The 17,416-nt window shown below is 39.8% G+C and overlaps 1 protein-coding gene across 1 annotated transcript in view; it reads left to right on the forward strand.

Annotated features, from left to right (window-relative positions):
* The window catches only part of BEND7 (BEN domain containing 7), a 60,266-nt gene that overhangs the window by 22,797 nt on the left and 20,053 nt on the right, over positions 1 to 17,416 (forward strand). Inside the window, exons 5-8 of the mRNA XM_019611071.2 lie at positions 3,477 to 3,776; positions 9,321 to 9,443; positions 11,896 to 12,161; positions 16,939 to 17,164. Coding sequence (XP_019466616.2) covers positions 3,477 to 3,776; positions 9,321 to 9,443; positions 11,896 to 12,161; positions 16,939 to 17,164 — 915 coding nt within the window. The remainder of the gene's footprint in view (positions 1 to 3,476; positions 3,777 to 9,320; positions 9,444 to 11,895; positions 12,162 to 16,938; positions 17,165 to 17,416) is intronic.

Here is a 17,416-nt window from a genome sequence, read left to right on the forward strand (position 1 = left end):
CACAGCTTCTCTGGGCAGCTGCCAGTGCCAGTGCCTGCACTCTGAATAAAGAATTTTCTCCTAATGTCTAATCTAAATCTCTCCGCTTTTAGTTTAAAACCTCTTCCCTAGGATGTAGTAGTTTGAGCTGTGTTTTTTTTCTTGGCTCCCCATGTTGCTTTTTTTTATTTTTTAAACTTAAGTTGTTATCTATGAAGATGATTAGCAGTGGAATTGCTGGTAGCAGAATGCTGTCATTGGGTTCGAGCTAGTAGCCAGATGAGATAGAATCATAGAATCCTTAGAGGTGGATGGGACCTCCAAGAGCCATTTAGTCCAACTCCCCTGCAGTGAACAGAGACACTACAGCTAGATCAGGTTGCCCAGGGCCTGATCCAGCCTGGCCTTGGAAGTCTCCAGGGACAGGGCATCAACCACATCTCTGGGCAACCTGTTCCAGTGCCTCGCCACCCTCACTGTAAAAGATTTTTAACTTATATCCAACCCGAATCTCCTCTCTTTGAGCTTGAAGCCATTTCCCCTTGTTCTGTCTCCACAGACCCTGCTAAAGAGTCTGTCCCTTTCTTTCCTGTAGTTCCCCTTTAGATACTGAAAGGCCACTCTCAGGTCACCTCACAGCCTTCTCCAGGCTGAACAGCTCCAGCTTTCTCAGCCTGTCCTCATAGGAGAGGCATTCCATTTAGTGGATCATTTTTGGCCCTCCTCTGGGTGTACTCCAACAGGCCCACATCTCTCCTGTACTGAGTACTCCCCATCTGGATGCAGTGCTCCAGGTGAGGCCTCACCAGCACAGAGCAGAGGAGCAGGATCACCTCCCTCGCCCTGCTGGCCACATTTCTTCTGATGCAGCCCAGGATACAGTTGGCTTTCTGGGCTGTGGGGGCACATTGCTGGCTCACGTCCAGCTTCCCATCCACCAGTACCCCCAAGTCCTTTTCAGCAGGGCTGTGCTCAATCCTTACATCTCCCAGCTTGTATTAGTAATGGGAGAGTGAGAAGTTAAATCTGTTTCAATGACAGCATGTGCATTGAGGCAGATGGTGTTGGGAAGGCTGCTGCAATAGCTGGGCAGTTACAAATAAAAACCATAAAAAGATGGAGAAGTCATAACTTGGTGGCATGAGTGAATGGGTTGTTGTAAACTTGAGTGCTACGGGCTTTGCCTAATATTCAGTATTATGTTTTCAAGGACCTTCCTTCCAATGAGAGGACGTTTTTGGGAGGAGAAAAAGCAGTTCATAAATGGGAAGTCTCCCCGTTTTAAGTAGGGATCAAGAGATCTACCTAAATGCAAAGATATACTTATTCTGAGCTTCCAGCAAGTTCTTTGTTTGTTGTGATATGTATGCAGGGTTATTTCTGTTTGGAGACAAATGTGCTTTTGTCATTATAGAGGAAGACCTCTATAAAAAGAAACATGTGACCTGAATCAAGGCAGAATAGGCTCAATTAATATTTTATGTAATTGGGTAAGGGAAATTTAATCTTTCAGAAAATGAGTCACCTGACCAGCAATGGTGCATACAGTCACTAAACCCAATAGAAGGAAATGGGTGGGAAGTTTTTTTTGATACTACCTACATGTTGCCGTTGAAGGCCAGTGGGAATTGCTAACATAAAGCTCCGAGATCACCATGTGCTGCTGAAGGGGGTGATGGTAAGGGATTTTATAGGAACATTTGGAACTCAGGGGTGGCTGGAAAAGGCAGCCCTCAGTTTAGAGCCAGGAGTGAACAGTAATTGTGGTCCTGTGGTGCTCCGAGGCCTTTCATTTCCCATTGAGGCTGGGAAGTGAAACAGTGAACCCCTGGCTGGCTTGAGTCCAACGAGTGTCATTTGTTAATTAAATCATACACACACATAAATCTGCCGACAAAATAACAAAATACGCGTCATGTGGAACTTCCCTGCAGATGGCTTTTTCCCAGTGCTTCAGCTGGAGCGAAGACAGCATTCTAGTATCTCTGCATGGTGCTGACAGTTATTTTCTAAGTTCAGACCAGAAGCTTTCCTGAAAACCACCCACTTTTCCTGCTGTGGTTGGGGTGGGTTAGAGCCAGCTGGCTCCGCACCAAGCGGAACAAGGGTGTCAGGTCAAGTGGGAGCTGCACTGATTCAGCACAGGCAAGCTCTGACCATACGGCTCACTTAGAGGCCTTGTCAGCAGCTCCCTCTCTGGGTGCTACTTGTCCTGGGCATGCTGAGCTTGGCCAAAGTGTACTGCTGCTTTTTTAACCCCTAACCGGCTTAGCCAGCTATCTAAGCATGTGCCTAAGTTTAGGCAAGCGAATGGCACGGTTACATTGATAAAATAGTTGACATGCCTGGCATTAGCACACTTTCATATATCTTGTTGTACTGGAGCCAGTGCACACTGCGTTTTGGGTTTTGGAGTAGTTTTTTTTTTATTTCTCCTGGAATTTTCTTTTCTCTTTTTCCAAAAAATCAGTTTATCTGGGGAAGTGGGAATGTAAATTGGTTCGGGGATACCAAGTATTGCTGTACCAAGTATACTGTGTAGGGAGAGTCGATCCATCAGTTTCTTGATCTTTGTTATTCCATTTGCTTAAGATGTTTGATTTTTCTATTACCATTAAAAAAGAGAAGCTTCCTATTTCAGCAGTGGTTATGAACACTTCCTTATTACTAGTGAAATGTAATGTATGCTTTTATGAGCAAAATAGTTCCTATCTACTCAAAACATGTATATTCATTGTGCAATCAGCACTTTCCTACATAAAACTAATACTTAAATGGAGCCAGGAGTATTAAAGTATGTAATTGTTATTATTTAAATGTCCTGGATTTATTTGAAACAGACCCATTTTTCTTGTATATATTTTCTTTTTGTGCCCATAATCTACATTTTGAAGACATCCAGCAGCTAGGCTGTATAGAGTTATATGTGTATTAAGTGCTTTTTAATTTATTCCTGTATAATCCGGTAATATTAAATTCTGTGAAGTAAGGAACTGATCCTGTTTGTTAAGATCAATAGATGCAGTGTTACACTCTGTGTATGTGTGTTGTGATTACTTTGTGTTTTTCCTTTGTTGGATCTATCCTTAAGCATATAGCAAACTGATACATAAAGGTCTGATTCCTTAGGCTGTACTCAGAAAATATTCAGTGATGTCAATGCCTGAATAGGATCAGTCTCTTAAAAGGATAGAGTATTTGAAACTGCTCTAGCTATTATTATTTCCTTCTGCAGAAAAATAATCTTGCTCATCAAAGCTTTAGAAATGGCATGAAGAAAGCCAAGTTCAGCAGGTCTTTTAACCATGCAAGATCTCAACCATTGCTGTGTTAAAGCGTAGCCCAGGACGTACCCACTGCTGTTCAACTGTGTCTTTTTTATTTATTTAGTTTTGTACTCCAGCAGCTAGAAACGTACTGGCATCTAAAATCACTAATCTCAACCCATTACCGTTTTTGCTAATTTACAGTGATAACTGTGGCTCTGTTTTCATTAGGAGATGAAAGCTGGGAAATTAAAAAACAAATTACAGGGATGAGAAGATTACTGAATGACAGCACTGGAAGAATCTATCAGCGAGTTGGCAAAGAAGGAGAAAAACTGAAGGAGGAGCCCCAGGATTTAGACTTAGCCTGGGCCCAGCGCCTGGATCTCCCTGCAGAGTCTGAGGAGAGCCTTCATCCTTGTGAGAGCGACGCATGGAATGAATTATCACCCCAAGATAACCATTTTTCAGGGCAATATGGAACTCGATCCAAAACGTTCCAAAATCAGACACGAACCATGGCATCCAATGGTATGATCTAAACTAGATACTAAGAGTAATGCTTTTTTTTTTTCCTTGTGCTGCACTAAGTTTCTGCCTTTGTTCTGATGATTTATTATACCGCTGCACTGAAATCAGTTATAGTTCAGAGTCAACAAAATGAGCACATAGTTATCACTTTGAAAAGGTGTGAAAGTGGGCATAGTGCTTTTTGCTACCATCTGTCTTAGGTTTTAAAACAGATTCCTGGTGATAGGACAGAATTACTCAATTCTGTTATATAGACTTAATTTCTTTACAGTACTTCTTAAAACAGCTTTGGCCATTGTTATTATATTCATACCTAATTAAGTGTCAAATTCTACCACTCCTCTTTGCAGTGAGTAATGTAGCATTGTTGTGACACTTCTTGTGGAGCAGGATTCTAGTGACTGTCATAAGCTGATGGAATCAGGCTTACAATTCTTTGCTGAACTTAAGGTACAAAATCCCAGTGTAGCCATAGGGTCTTATTCTGATAGCATCACTGGAGAAAAGATAGGATGGAGCCTACCTATGAATAGCATGTACAGGACAGTGGTCCGTCTTGTTCTGGCAGAGAATTCTATCTAAGTGGGGGGGAGGTGTTCTTTGAATGCATTGCTCTTGCTGTCATCAGTCCCAGAAAGAACTGAAGTTTTACTACCAGAATCTGAAGGTCTTCTTTAACAATCCTTAATTTAATTTAATAATTAAGGTTTTTCCTCCAGATATTCAGCCTTGCACTTAGAAAAGTTTTCATATTAAAGGACCACCTCAGTTCTGTCATCTGGTAGGCAAAAAAAAAAATATATATATATATATATATGTATAGATAGTTTGCACTTTCTGTAGATTGCAGTTTCTAGTTGACTCTGAAGGTACTCAGACTTCCTGTATAGTTGTCTGTCCTTATCTAAAGGCAAACATGCTCTCATTGCTTGTATCATACAAAAAAAGTTCTATTGTTATTCTCAGTACTGCCCTATAGGAAGTGTCATCCCTGCACTGAAAGATACACAGACTTAAGCTTCACAGGACTGAGTGTTTCTCCATATAGACAGTGATTCACTCAGCTATACCAGGTGATGTGGAGAAAGGTTGCAGTAAGTCATTCTAGGTTTGTTTGCTTTGTAACACTTATTTTTTTAAAAAAGGGAAAGAAAAAAAGACAGCCACTATTTAAAGATACAGGTAACTTAGAGTCAGATGTAGGGGCAAAGAGATGTAGGGGCTTGTTTTAGACTTGAATGCAAAATTCAGTCTATGTGTACTGTGGTGGGATTTTAAGCGTGAAAGGACCTGGCTCCCTCTTTGGCCTGAGAGTTCCTGGGCACCTGCAGGGACAGTTCTCAGCACGCATCAAAGTGCCTGGGCCTGCACAGCTTAGGTGCCTGGTTCCTGGATCCAGAAAGTAGGTGGAGCAGCACCTATTTCCCCCTCAGGGGTCTGATTCAGCATGTGAACTAAATTATGTTGACGGGATTTGGCCCCATCTGCAAGAAAATGTCAGCTCTTTAGTATTCTATATTTTCTGTATGAGGACAAGAGATTTTTGGCTGACTGTTGATATCCCACAATATCAACAATAATCTGAGAAAGTCAGTTGGGGCTGAGTGGTCTCACTGTCCCTGCAGAATGGATGCCCAGATCTCCCATCTGTTGGGGAAGTGCACTGAAGGAGCCTGGGTGGAAACACCTTTCACCCCTCCCTTTGCAGCTCTTCTGCTGTAGAAAGGAATGTAATCTTTAGGCTATTACATAAAGCTGGGTGTGGGCCCTCACCCCTGGCCACCTTTGAGAGGCTGCTTGCCCAGTTCTTTGAGGGCAGATTACAGGTTCTGCCTCCAGCTGGGTGTTCTGGATCCTGCTGGGCAGTCTCTCTGCTTGGGTCCTGGTGCCCAGTCTGTCAAAGAAAAGCAAATGACATGGGTTACAAGTGATCTCTGTAAGTGCTCCTCATCTAGCACAGTTTTTTGGGGACAGAAGAGCACTATTCAGGGCACAGGATTATAACCTAGGCTTGTCAGGCTTAGGTGATGACTGGGGAGATATCCAGGCCCCTATAGCTGGTGATATGAGTAAAGAAACCATTTCTGTCCATTGGATAGGTATTGGATGGGAAGCTAGGGTTTGGCAGATATTCACTGTAGGCTGCTTGAATTACTCAAATTTGAATGTAATGGGCATCTCAGGTCATCTAGTATAGCTATTTACTTGCATGGTGAAGCTGGATCAGGAAAAGGCTGGAATTAATGTTCAGTAAATCTGGTGTAGAAGGCAGTTGTGAAAAAGATACTGGCAAAGAACGAGCAAAAAGAGGGAAGGAGGAATGAGAAGAGACTAAGTATTGCTGCAACAGAAGGAAGGGAAAGCAAAGTGATTTGTTCCAAACTGGACTTAAGGCAGCAGTTCTGCAAGTCAGGATGTCAGGTCAATGTCTGTGACCTGCTGATTTTAGCAGAAGCATCTTAGGGCTATAAACAGTGATAAGCATGCCTATCCAATTACAGCCTCCAGACTCGAGTCTGTCTGAAATAGTTTCACTTCTTCTGTCCTGTAGGTAATCTGGCAGTGATGTAGCAGCTGGATTTCTTTTTTTGGTTACGCCAAGACTGTTTGCAATGGATTTCACTTGTATGCTTTTCAAATATAAACTTGCATAGCAATATTACACTAAATCCAGCTGTAAGAACCACTGTTCTGGGCTACTTGCTTCTCACACGGGGGAAGCAGTGTAGTTCTGTGATGTATTTCTGTCTTCTCTCAATCATATGAGCCAGTATCAAATTCACATGCTGGCTAGCTTCCAAAAGAGAAGGAGATGGCTCTTTAAAGGCTCCTTCATAAAAATAAAAAGTCTTTCTCTTTTTGAAATTAAAAATTGATTTATAACAAGTTGAAAAGGGTTGCTTTTGTCCTCTAAAAATGATAAAGGTAGCGCTTGGAACAATGACTGAGAACACTCTACAAGATGTTTCTTACAAAACAGTAGCTGATCAGAAGAGGGAGGGTAGAAATAAAATAAAAAACCCTCATGAATATGTACGAAGTCAGTAGAACCCTGCTTTGATTTGAAATATTGGTGGTCTCTTTTCCCGTTTCCAGTATCTATGGTAGATTTACATGGGTAATTTCTATCAATGCTAATGGGGATTATAATGTAAATCCCCCATGCCTCAGTGGGAAAATAGACCTTTTGGTTTTCCATTGGGAGCCTCAGTGCTTGCGTGCTTTCATTAGGATTGTGTTATATTGCAACAAGGAAGATGTACAGGTATTTAGTGGTGGAATTTGCTTTGTCCAATTTTTACGAGTAATTCACCACAATGTAGAATTTTTGTTAAGAAGAAAACAAAAGCCAGGAGCCCTGTCTCCCTCTGTAGTCTCCCAGATACTATTTCCAGAGTCCCAGTTTGAATACTTGATTCTGATGAAGAGATAAGTTTTATCCTAAGGAACATATTAATCTAAAACAACAGAGAAGTGAGAAAGGTGAAGCCTGGAGGAAGGGATGAGTAGGATTTTCTTACTGTGCATTTCTCTAATTAATAAACTTTCCTAATTTTCTGGGACTCCATGTTTCTGGGAAACACATGCTCCATTTCTGCCATGCCTGCTTGTCCTAGTGAAAAGTACAGAGTTATGCTGATGCTATAAAATTTGAAAGTAGTCTTGACATCTATTTTAAACAGTCTACATCAACAAATAGGTAGAAGGATGTTGGAGCCAAATTCAAGGGTTCTGAGTTACCTGTTGCAAAGCTTAATAAGTACAGAGGGGAAAAAATGTTACAGTGGGCTAACAACACTTCATGAGCCACTCAAAAGAGGAAAATCCAATCTGTGCCCCAAGGAGCTTTCAGTGTGAAAATATAGGATGCAAAGGAAGGATAAGTTCAAACAAAGCAGGGTTGTGCTGAGTCAATAATCCAGTTTTGTTTTAGTAGGAGTCTTTCAGATTTAGTTTCAGTAACCCATTTCTGGGAGAAAAACCACCACTTTTCTCAGGTATGATGGATTTTGCATAACGCCTAACAGGCTGAGTGGAAGTGGACAGAGAACAAGAGCCTGGAAAGGGAGTTTTGAGGAGCATAGGGCGCACTGAAAGACCTAAGAAAGGGTTGGATCAGTTCGGCTGTGGCTAGGTTGCCATTAGCCATTGCAAGTGAAAATAGAAGTCAGAGAATGTGTGCAGCTCTGACATCAGTGGAGCTCTGATGAAAAGAATGCAAACCAAATGTAAAAAGGTATTAATAACTGGTTTGGCTTCAGAGGAAAGCAAAAGTAATAATGAAAAATGGAAGGATTTATGAGCAAAGATAAAATGAGTTGCTTGTGTTCACTTTAGTTAAGAAATGATTAAAGGGCACCTGATAACTATTAGGGTATAGAAGAAGAAGGGAAATATACCCTCTGAAGTCCACCACATGTGACACCAAGTGAGATGATTTTTGTTCCATCCATTCATGTATATCTTCATAAAGTGATCATCCCTCCTCTTGCATGCTTTGATGAGCAGTAAAATAGCCATCAATTTAAATGATGCTAAGCATATTCTGAAATGAAGGGAGGTACAGTCCATCTGGCTTCAGTTTCAAGCAGATATTGCTAGGAGTTTTGTTGTTTTTTGGATTTGTTTGTTTGTTTATTGCAATACTAAAGCCAGGGGTACTGTTCTTTTAAACTAAAGCACAGGATACAACTCTTCAGGTAAAGCTTGAAACTTGGAGCTGTTACAGCCTGTCCTAATTGAGGACCTACCATGCAAAACATCTGGAAGCCAAGGCAGTAACGATATCATTGCAAAGAGGTAGAATTGTGTAAATTCAGTTAAACACTGGTAAGAGCTACTACAAAAGGAGAATCTGTTCAAATACAATGTGAATCATCAAAGAGAAACTTCAGAAAACCCATCTTGTAGGCTGCAGTATTGGAAAACATGCCATTAGAAACAATTCCACATTGGTGAGAGAGGAGCAAATCTGAAAGATTTCCTTGCTGGTGGTTCATTTCTAGTCTGTTTTTAATTTTTTTTTCTTTTTATTTTTCTCTGAATAGATTTTATTTTCATTCTCAATTCTTCATGTGGTAAAGAATCGCATGTAACATTCAAGCAGTTTAAAAGTTCTAAGGCCCCCATTGAATGTGCAGTATAAACCTTTATTACGCAGCCTGTCTTCATTCTTTGTAGGACTGCTCTGAGAGATGGGCTTTTTTGTGCGTGATAAAGTGAGTATGTTTATAATGAGGTTTGGTGCTATTGTTATTCAGGATGAACTAGCTTGACAATAGAGAGCCCTGCTGTGAAGAGTGCATTGTATTCAGGCTCTGAGCCATCCCTACTGTATATAATTGCACATACTAGCAATTGGATAAAGCCTAGCAGCCTTTCCTCTTAAAGGACCACATAGAAAATTATTTGCTTTTCTGCTTTGGATCTAATTTCATGATCAAGTGTATTGATAACAGCTTCAAATGCTTGTGGGTCATTTTTATTTTTATTATATTTGTGGATTACATGATCTCTCCCCTATTTCTTTCCTCTCTCTTTCAGGAGAAATCCCAATGGTGAATTCATCAATTGGACCAAACTGCTGTACATGTAATTGCCAGTCAACTCTACAGGCTATTCTTCAGGAGCTCAAGACCATGAGGAAACTGATCCAGATTCAGTCAGGTACAGTGAACCAGTCCCATGCGTGTCCATGACTAGCATCTCCTTGTTGGAAAATGGTCTGGTAGAAAGAAGTCTGTCTAGAGGCTCAGCAGAACCTGGGTTGTTCCCTGATTTAATGACACATTGTTCAAAGTGAAATTTGCACAGGCTCTGTGGAAATGTGATTTTTATTTCTCAGGGCCAGATCCTTACCCGTAACAAGAGACATTAACTTTTAAGAATCTTTTGTGGTTAAATTTGAGAAAACTAATGTGGCTAGATGTCGTAGTAATGGGAGCTGAATGGTAGGCCTGGTAGGCTTAGATGCCATAATTACCCCCAGTTTGTGTGTATTTGTTCAGAACTGGAAGATGCTTCTTTACCTGTCACTACCTAGTTCACTAACATTAAAACTAAAACAAATTTGGAAGGCAACTTGATGTTATTGTATAAAATTTCATTCAAAGATCTTTCAAGTTCCAGCTTCACGATAGTCTAAGCTGAGCTAGCTGCTGTACATTGTGGGCTCTCCTGTTTTTCAGGCTGGCTTATCAGCTCCTCTGTTGAGCCATGTTCAGCTTCCAGTGGAGCTAACAGGAGTCTGTTTGTTGGGGAACACTCTGAGGGCTGGGTTTCTACTGGGTTAAGAGCTGTGCAGTGCCAGAAAAGCATGAGAACCAGATGTTCAAGAAATGTTTAGATGTTGTGCTAAGGGATGTGGTTTTGTGGGGAGATATTGGTGACGGGTGGATGGTTGGACTAGATGATCTTTTCCAACCTGAGTGGTTCTATGATTCTAAGATAATGGGCAGCTGGGAAGTAAGTGGTTCATTGTAGGCTGCAATGAAGCTGCAGCCTCTGTACTTCATAAAAATTAGCGTAGATATTAATAAGGAGTTAGATTGGAGGCTTTGTCAGTTGAGTTACCCATCTGTTGTGAATGACTGGGAGTGGAGCTATGGAGATTTTGGTAGCTGTACAGTACCAGCTCTGTAAGAATGGGGAGTGTGGAGTAATTACACAAATATGGGTGGAGTGAAGGGCTTATCAGTGAGCCAAGGGAAGGATCAGACAGATTTTGTAGTCTATATCAGACTGGAAATGCTTTTCAAAAAATCATCGATTTACAAAAAAAAAAGGACACGAAGGCCCAGTTTTAAAGTCCTGGCTGGGACAGGAAATTCTTTGCACAGTTAAACTGATTGCATTATGTGCCTGATTGAAAATAACTTGTGAGTGAGAGGTACAGACTGGAGTTTATGCATGAAGAGCTGGTTCCTCGATAGCAAGAACAGTTCTAATTTATTATATATCTATATTATAAACAGTCCGTGAATCTCTTAATGCAAAGGCCAGGATGTATTTCCTGATATGTATGGAAAAATAGTTTTGTAGAGAAAAGAAAATATTTGGTCTTTTTTGTTGCTAATAGAAAAAAAAAAACCAACAATGTAAACATGTATATGAAGTGTAGTAACTTCTTTTGGTATTCAGATGGCCTTCTGTCCAAATGCTAAACAAAAAATTAGAGCACTGTAATTCTTATCGGGAATGAAGTGCCCCAGAAATAATAATAATAAGCAGTGTAATAAGGTTTCTTTTTTCCTTAGTCTTTGCAGATGAGGACCGTTTGTATTTCACTTGTAGTTTGGAACGAATTTGATTTGCATGTGGTAAAACAAAGATGTATAGCACTTCAGATTTCTTCTTCATTTTTCTCTTGATCTTATTAACTGATCCATGGAGACAAGTCATTGTGTCTGCAGTGTTCTGTCACATTGGTGTGGGTTCAGGACTGGCCTTAATTTGTACAAATGACTTTGAAGAGTGGGTACTGAAAAATGCGAAACATTGATAAATATAAAATACGGTATCTTAGGTTTCAAATGTAAGACACGAACTGTCAGTTTCTATGTATGAGCAAAAAAACCAACCTGATATAACTGCGTGAATTCTTTCCTAAAAATTAAAGTATTGAATAGTGTTTTCACTCATTCTTGACATCATAATATTTGAAATGTTCTTGCTGAGCTAATTAACTTGGTGACTATGCTCAGAAAAATAACTGTAATTGCATTAGCACTTGTTCTGTTTTATAAAAAATGCTCAAAGACAGTGAGATTTTCAGTCATCCAAGAGAGCATACAAATTAATCATTACTTAAGTCCATGTCACTGGCCATCCGGTGGTCACTAGGAAGAAGAGCCATATATTTCTAATTTTCTTAAAATACTATTCATCAATATGTCTTCAAATACCTCATACTGGAGCTCGGTGTCATTATCTCCATTGTACATACTGGAAAATTATGCAGAGGAGATAAAATGTAACTGTTCCACATGCACAAACAGCACTGAAAACTATCCCATTTATCCAGAAGATGAGTTCAGTGTGCCTGTAGTTTAATGGTGTGTCTGTGTGGTTATACGTTTCTTTGTCTATAAATTTAATTCATTACTTTTCTCTCATTCAGTTGGGACTCAAAACAGACAACAACCTCCTGTTCCTCTGATTTGTGCACAAAAGTCGACAATATCAAGAAAGAGAAATAAAAAGAAAAAACTACCCCTCAAAACTGTTGAGCCATTTACTATGAATAAGAAAACCAGTGCTGCAGAGAATGATAAGAAGCTGTCAGCAAACCCTGAAAGTTCCAATCTGCAAGCAGTTGAACCCCCTTTCAACGTAGAAACCCCTCTTTCAGGATTTGGAATTATCCTTGAATCAGCTTCATCAGATGTAAGTTAAATTTCAATACACTGAATCACAGGTTTCTAAAGCACTGATCTGGGAAAACATGTACCTGTCAGCTTGAAATGTATTCCCTCTTTGTGCTGAATAAACAAGAAAACTTTGGGTAGATTTGAATGGAGACAAATGCTGCAGTTTGGATAGTTTTTTGTTTTTGTTTTCCAACTTTCACAAAAGTGAAGTTCAGTCCTGAATTTAAGGCTTCCTGTTGCCTGAGCTTGCAGTGGAAATTTGTTCTTCATCTTTCCTGATCCCAAGAGCCACTACGAGATCAGGAAAGTGCTACATTTATAAACAGTTCCAAAACTCTGTCATTTATTGACTAAATCAGGTAGTTCTCCTATATGCCCTTATCCTACCAGGATGTAGTCATGCACTTTATTTTATGACTGGCTGGTTCTGATAGCTTCAGAGGTCTTCTCACATCCGTAAAGCTCATACCTGAGTCTGCTGAACTGAGTCTTTTAGTCTTCAACATTGTGGTTGCTAGATAAGTGCCTTGGCACTATTGATAATTTGACTGTAACGAAAGGAGCCAAAATTTCTTGCTCTTAAAACATGTACTTGTCACATGTGAAATTGCACAAAGCCTGCTTTCTTGATTCACATAACATGTATGCATCAATAGAAACATCATGTATTTGGTGGCTGATTTGCTTTGTTTAATGACCAAACAGATGTTGTCTGAGTAGTTCACTGATGAGTAAACTGATCATTAATTTCTCTAATACATTTTTAATTTTGAGAAGGTAATTTCCAATTTTGTAAATACTGTGAGATAGGAAAGCATAATTAAATTCAGCATCAATAAGCGTAAATGAAAACAATGCTGCAGATAATGTTCTACCTTTCTGAAAGTGGGAACTATAATATAAGAGAGCAGTGGTGATAATTCAGTTATATAAATGCAAGCCACACCACTAATTAGGTTGCAGTCTCATGCCATAGGGTCTCTGTAGTGATATGAGGTAACGAGTTCCATGCTTTCCCTGAGGTTTCTCAGAGGTCCTTTTGTACTATGATATTTCCTAATGTTTGAGGGAATGTTTTGGGGTGAGGCCAGTAATTTATCGCCAGTGTGTTTTTCCTACTTACAGTTTGTCTTTGCTTGTGGCACTCTTTTCAGCTTGAAACATAGTTTTGAAAACAGTGCTTTTGTTTTGTGCTTGCAATGGAATTTAATTTGACTTTATGAATGTGTTTCATTGCTGGGCACAGTCCTTTGCAGATGCATGTTTAAACTTAAGAAAGAACAGCAGAAGTGTGGTTCATAAATCAGATCTTCATCTGCCCTCCCATGCTTTGGACAGCGTTTATCACAGCAGTTGTTTGAATATAGTTACAGAGCTCTAAGACAAACAGATTGATTTTTGTTTTGCCTTTGGAAATAAAACTGTTGAGTTCTAAAAAGAGATATATTTAACAGTGGAAATAAAATGTGACCTTAAACATTTTGAGAAAGCTAAATAAAGTCATTTCTTTCTGAATGAATGGTAGTATTATCTTTTTCTGTTTAGTCATAAGGATCTCTAGCGTGCTCACTACCAGCATGTCTGAGTGCCTAAGGAAACTGGAGGATGTTTTGCATAGCACTGTAATTTAATGTTCTCTTTACAGTATTGCGTGAGCTGTGGGGTCATACACAGTACTGCTGCCAGTTTTCCCCCATGTTCATTGAACTTTAAGGTCATAGAATAATCTAAGTTGGAAGGGATCATGGGTTTGAAGTATGATGGAGTTCCAGCTCCTAACTCCACACAGACCACCCCAAATCCAAACCCTATGTCTGAGAGCGTTGGCCAAACACTCCTTGAACTCAGCTCAGTGCTGTGCCCACTGCCCTGGGCAGGCTGTTCCGTGCCCACTGCCCTGGGCAGGCTGTTCCATGCCCACTGCCCTCTGGTGCAGAGCCTTTCCCTAACACCCCCTGCCCCTCCCCTGGCACAGCTCCACGCCGATCCCTCAGGCCCTGTCGCTGTCACAGAGCTCAGAGCTGCCCCATGAGACCTCCCCTCCGTCTCCTCTTCTTTGGGCTGAGCAAACCAAGAGACCTCAGCCACTCCTGATACATCTTATCCTCTGGACCCTTCCCCATTTTTGTAGCCCTCTAATAGTTTGCTGTCCTTTTTTGTGCTGTGGTGCCCAAACAGCAGCCAGTGCTGGAGGTGAGGCCACACAGCACAGAGCAGGGTGGGACAGTCCCTTCCCTTGCCCAGTAGCAGTGCTGGGCCTGGTGCAGCCTGGGGTACTTTGGCTTTTTTGGCTCCAGGGCACACTGCTGACTCATATTCAACTCGCCGTTGACATCTCTGCTGAAGATCTCAGTTTCTTTTACAGAAAATTAGAGCTACATAACCAAAACCAATGCAATTAGTTCAGATTTGCTAAGATGAAATAGTGCTGCTTATGAACATGGAAGAAGCCTTTGTTCAGCTCAGTGAAACCAACTCTTAATCTGGACCTTGGGTCAGATAACCCACTTTTTTAATGCAGCGATCTGTTACTTTTAGTTAAACCTTCTTGTGTTTGTTTTACTGTTGTAATGTTTCATTTCTAATCTGATCGTTTCTAATCTAAGCAGGGAGCCTACTGAAATGTTTAGGATTAATTCACTGCCTGTTAATTTTAGCACTGCACAAGCCTTTGGCATTCAGGTCTTATTTATTTTATTGTAAAGGAGTGGTTTACTCACCAGTTCCTTATGCCAGGATCATTACCTGTTAACAAATACTTTTCCTTTTGAGAAATCACATTTAAATTGATCATAAAGTTTAATTAGGTACTGATTGTCTTTGATGGAAGAATAATTTTCAGCTAAAGGAGAGCAAGTATAAATCAGTATTTTTCCTTCAGCCAATATAGAAATTGATTAAAATATTTAATATGAGGAATTCAAAACTAAAATAATATTGACTTCTCTGTGCTGATGCACAGGTGAGGTTTCAGCTGCATTTTGCAGCTGTGTTAGTGAGAATGACTTGTCTGTCCTAGCCTGCTCGTATCATTGAGGTCATCTTAGATTACTATCTTAAGACCAAAGAAGCAAAATAGGGTAGGATACATTTGACACTCTGACAGCTACATTCTGGTTTTTGAGTAACATGAAGTAGAATTTTTCCCAGATAGTAAACCTGGCCCATATTTATTTACATTTGAAAATCTTGCTGTCACCAGAAACTTAGAAGTAAAATATTAAAGCCCACTTACATCAGAAGTTTGTCAAATGTCAAATAGAGTAACTCTGTTTTGCAGGATCCAGCATTTTTACAGTTCTCACGGTAAAAAAAAAAACAACTTTTTATCCAGGAGAAACTGAAGAAAATGTGTTTTTCAGTTTATTATTTTTTTATTACTATCTGCATATTTTACAAATCTTCATTCTGCCTTCCAAAAGCATCGTGGTTTTCACTTTCTGTGTACCCATCACCCAGTAAGCATGCATGTTCAGTGATAGTGTGTGCTTTGAAGATATTTCTTGCTGTAACTCTCTTGGTATTGATTTTAAAAATCCATGGAAAAAGAGTTATGCAGCCAAATCCTTCTACAGTTGGCAGCCCTTTCCTCCAGCTAGACTCAATAAATTTGCAGGTGATTTGATGTAGGCTGGCATTTGCTCTTGCTCTGTAAACATTTTTAAAAATGCACCATCACTGGTGAATGTATTTTCATACAGGGAAAAAAAAAAGAAAAAAAAGGAGCAAGTTGTTAGGAATGAGGCTGTAATGTTACTTTGTTTTCTCTTATCACAACCACAGATTTGTTGTTGTTTGTTGTTTTTTACCCTTTCCAACTTCCAGATATTATCTTAAAAAAAACAGTCTTTTCTTGATGCATCTTCAAGCTATATAAATACTTATCCCATGCAGATGCCTTGTGTAAGCATTTTATGGTGATGGACATAGAAAGAAGAAAATGCTGTAAATATTGTTCATGTACTTTCTGATTTGTACAGACAGGGGCAGCAAAAAAACTCAGAAAGTAGACTTCTTTGAAGGCCTTTGTCTGCTTTGGCCCATGGTGTACTTGACACACGTCTGATGAAATACAAGATGATTTTTTTCCCTCTTCTGCTCCTCCATCTACCTTTCTGGAAGTGATTTGCCACTGAGATTTTTTGTGTTGAAATAAGCCACGTGCATAATATCATCCTGTTCTGAAGATGCATTTAGGGGATTTGAAACCAAGGGAAAAGTAGCTGATCAACAAGCCCTGGCGAAGAGACAACCTCCACGTCATCCTCCACTTCATTTCATATAGATGGCATTTGCACTGAGAGCCCTCAAGTTGCATGGAATGGGGCTGTTGGCCTTGCAGTTGTCCTTCCTGAAAATACCTGGCTGTCCCACAGCATGCTAATCAGCATCGTTTGCCAAGGAAACAGGTCCATAAAAATGATTAGCTAAATGGCTCAAAAGCTTTGTCTAGGAATACTGCTCTAGGACGATCATCTGGTTTGTAATTGTTATGCAATATTGAAAGGTATCTCTTCTCTTTTTTGTTAGCTGTATGCCTTGAAATAATGTCAGTGATTGTTAACTATTAAAGTGGCTAGACGTAAGTGTGATTATTTGATTTGCCTTTTGAAGTTCTTCTTCACTGATGGAGTTTGATTTCAATGAAGTAGGCTGCTGTGGTATTGAATAGTTGGAAAAAGATTCGTGGTGTGATTATCTAAGTGATTGAGAAATCTCACCAGATGCATGATTGAAGTAAAATAATGTGTTTGAATGCCATTTTAATTAAAACATTTGTGTTCTTTTGGTAGCCAGAAGTGCAACTTGCAGAAGGCTTTGATGTCTTCATGCCGAAATCTCAGCTGGACTCTATATTATCAAACTATACTCGCTCAGGAAGTCTGCTATTTAGGAAGCTGGTTTGTGCATTTTTTGATGACCAGACTTTGGCTAACTCTTTACCAAATGGCAAAAGGAAAAGAGGGCTCAATGACAACCGGAAAGGACTAGACCAAAATATTGTGGGTGCAATAAAAGGTATGCTTTTACTTTCTTTCATACGTGTAACTAGAACATATTCTCAGCTGAGGAGGATGTAAAGGGATTAGAATTTCTGACGTGCATTAGGTCTATTAAAATATGCAGTCTTATTTTTATTCTCTTTCGTTCACTTGTTAAAAATAGATTCTACAGGGACAGCTTGTGTTAAGTTTAAGCCAATGATTCCGGTTTCTGAAGTCAGGCTCTAAGGTTAGAATCTCAATGTTCTTTTTAAGTTTTTTTTTTTTT

This window comes from Meleagris gallopavo, chromosome 1 (assembly GCF_000146605.3).
Source record: "Meleagris gallopavo isolate NT-WF06-2002-E0010 breed Aviagen turkey brand Nicholas breeding stock chromosome 1, Turkey_5.1, whole genome shotgun sequence".
Lineage (NCBI taxonomy): Eukaryota > Metazoa > Chordata > Aves > Galliformes > Phasianidae > Meleagris > Meleagris gallopavo.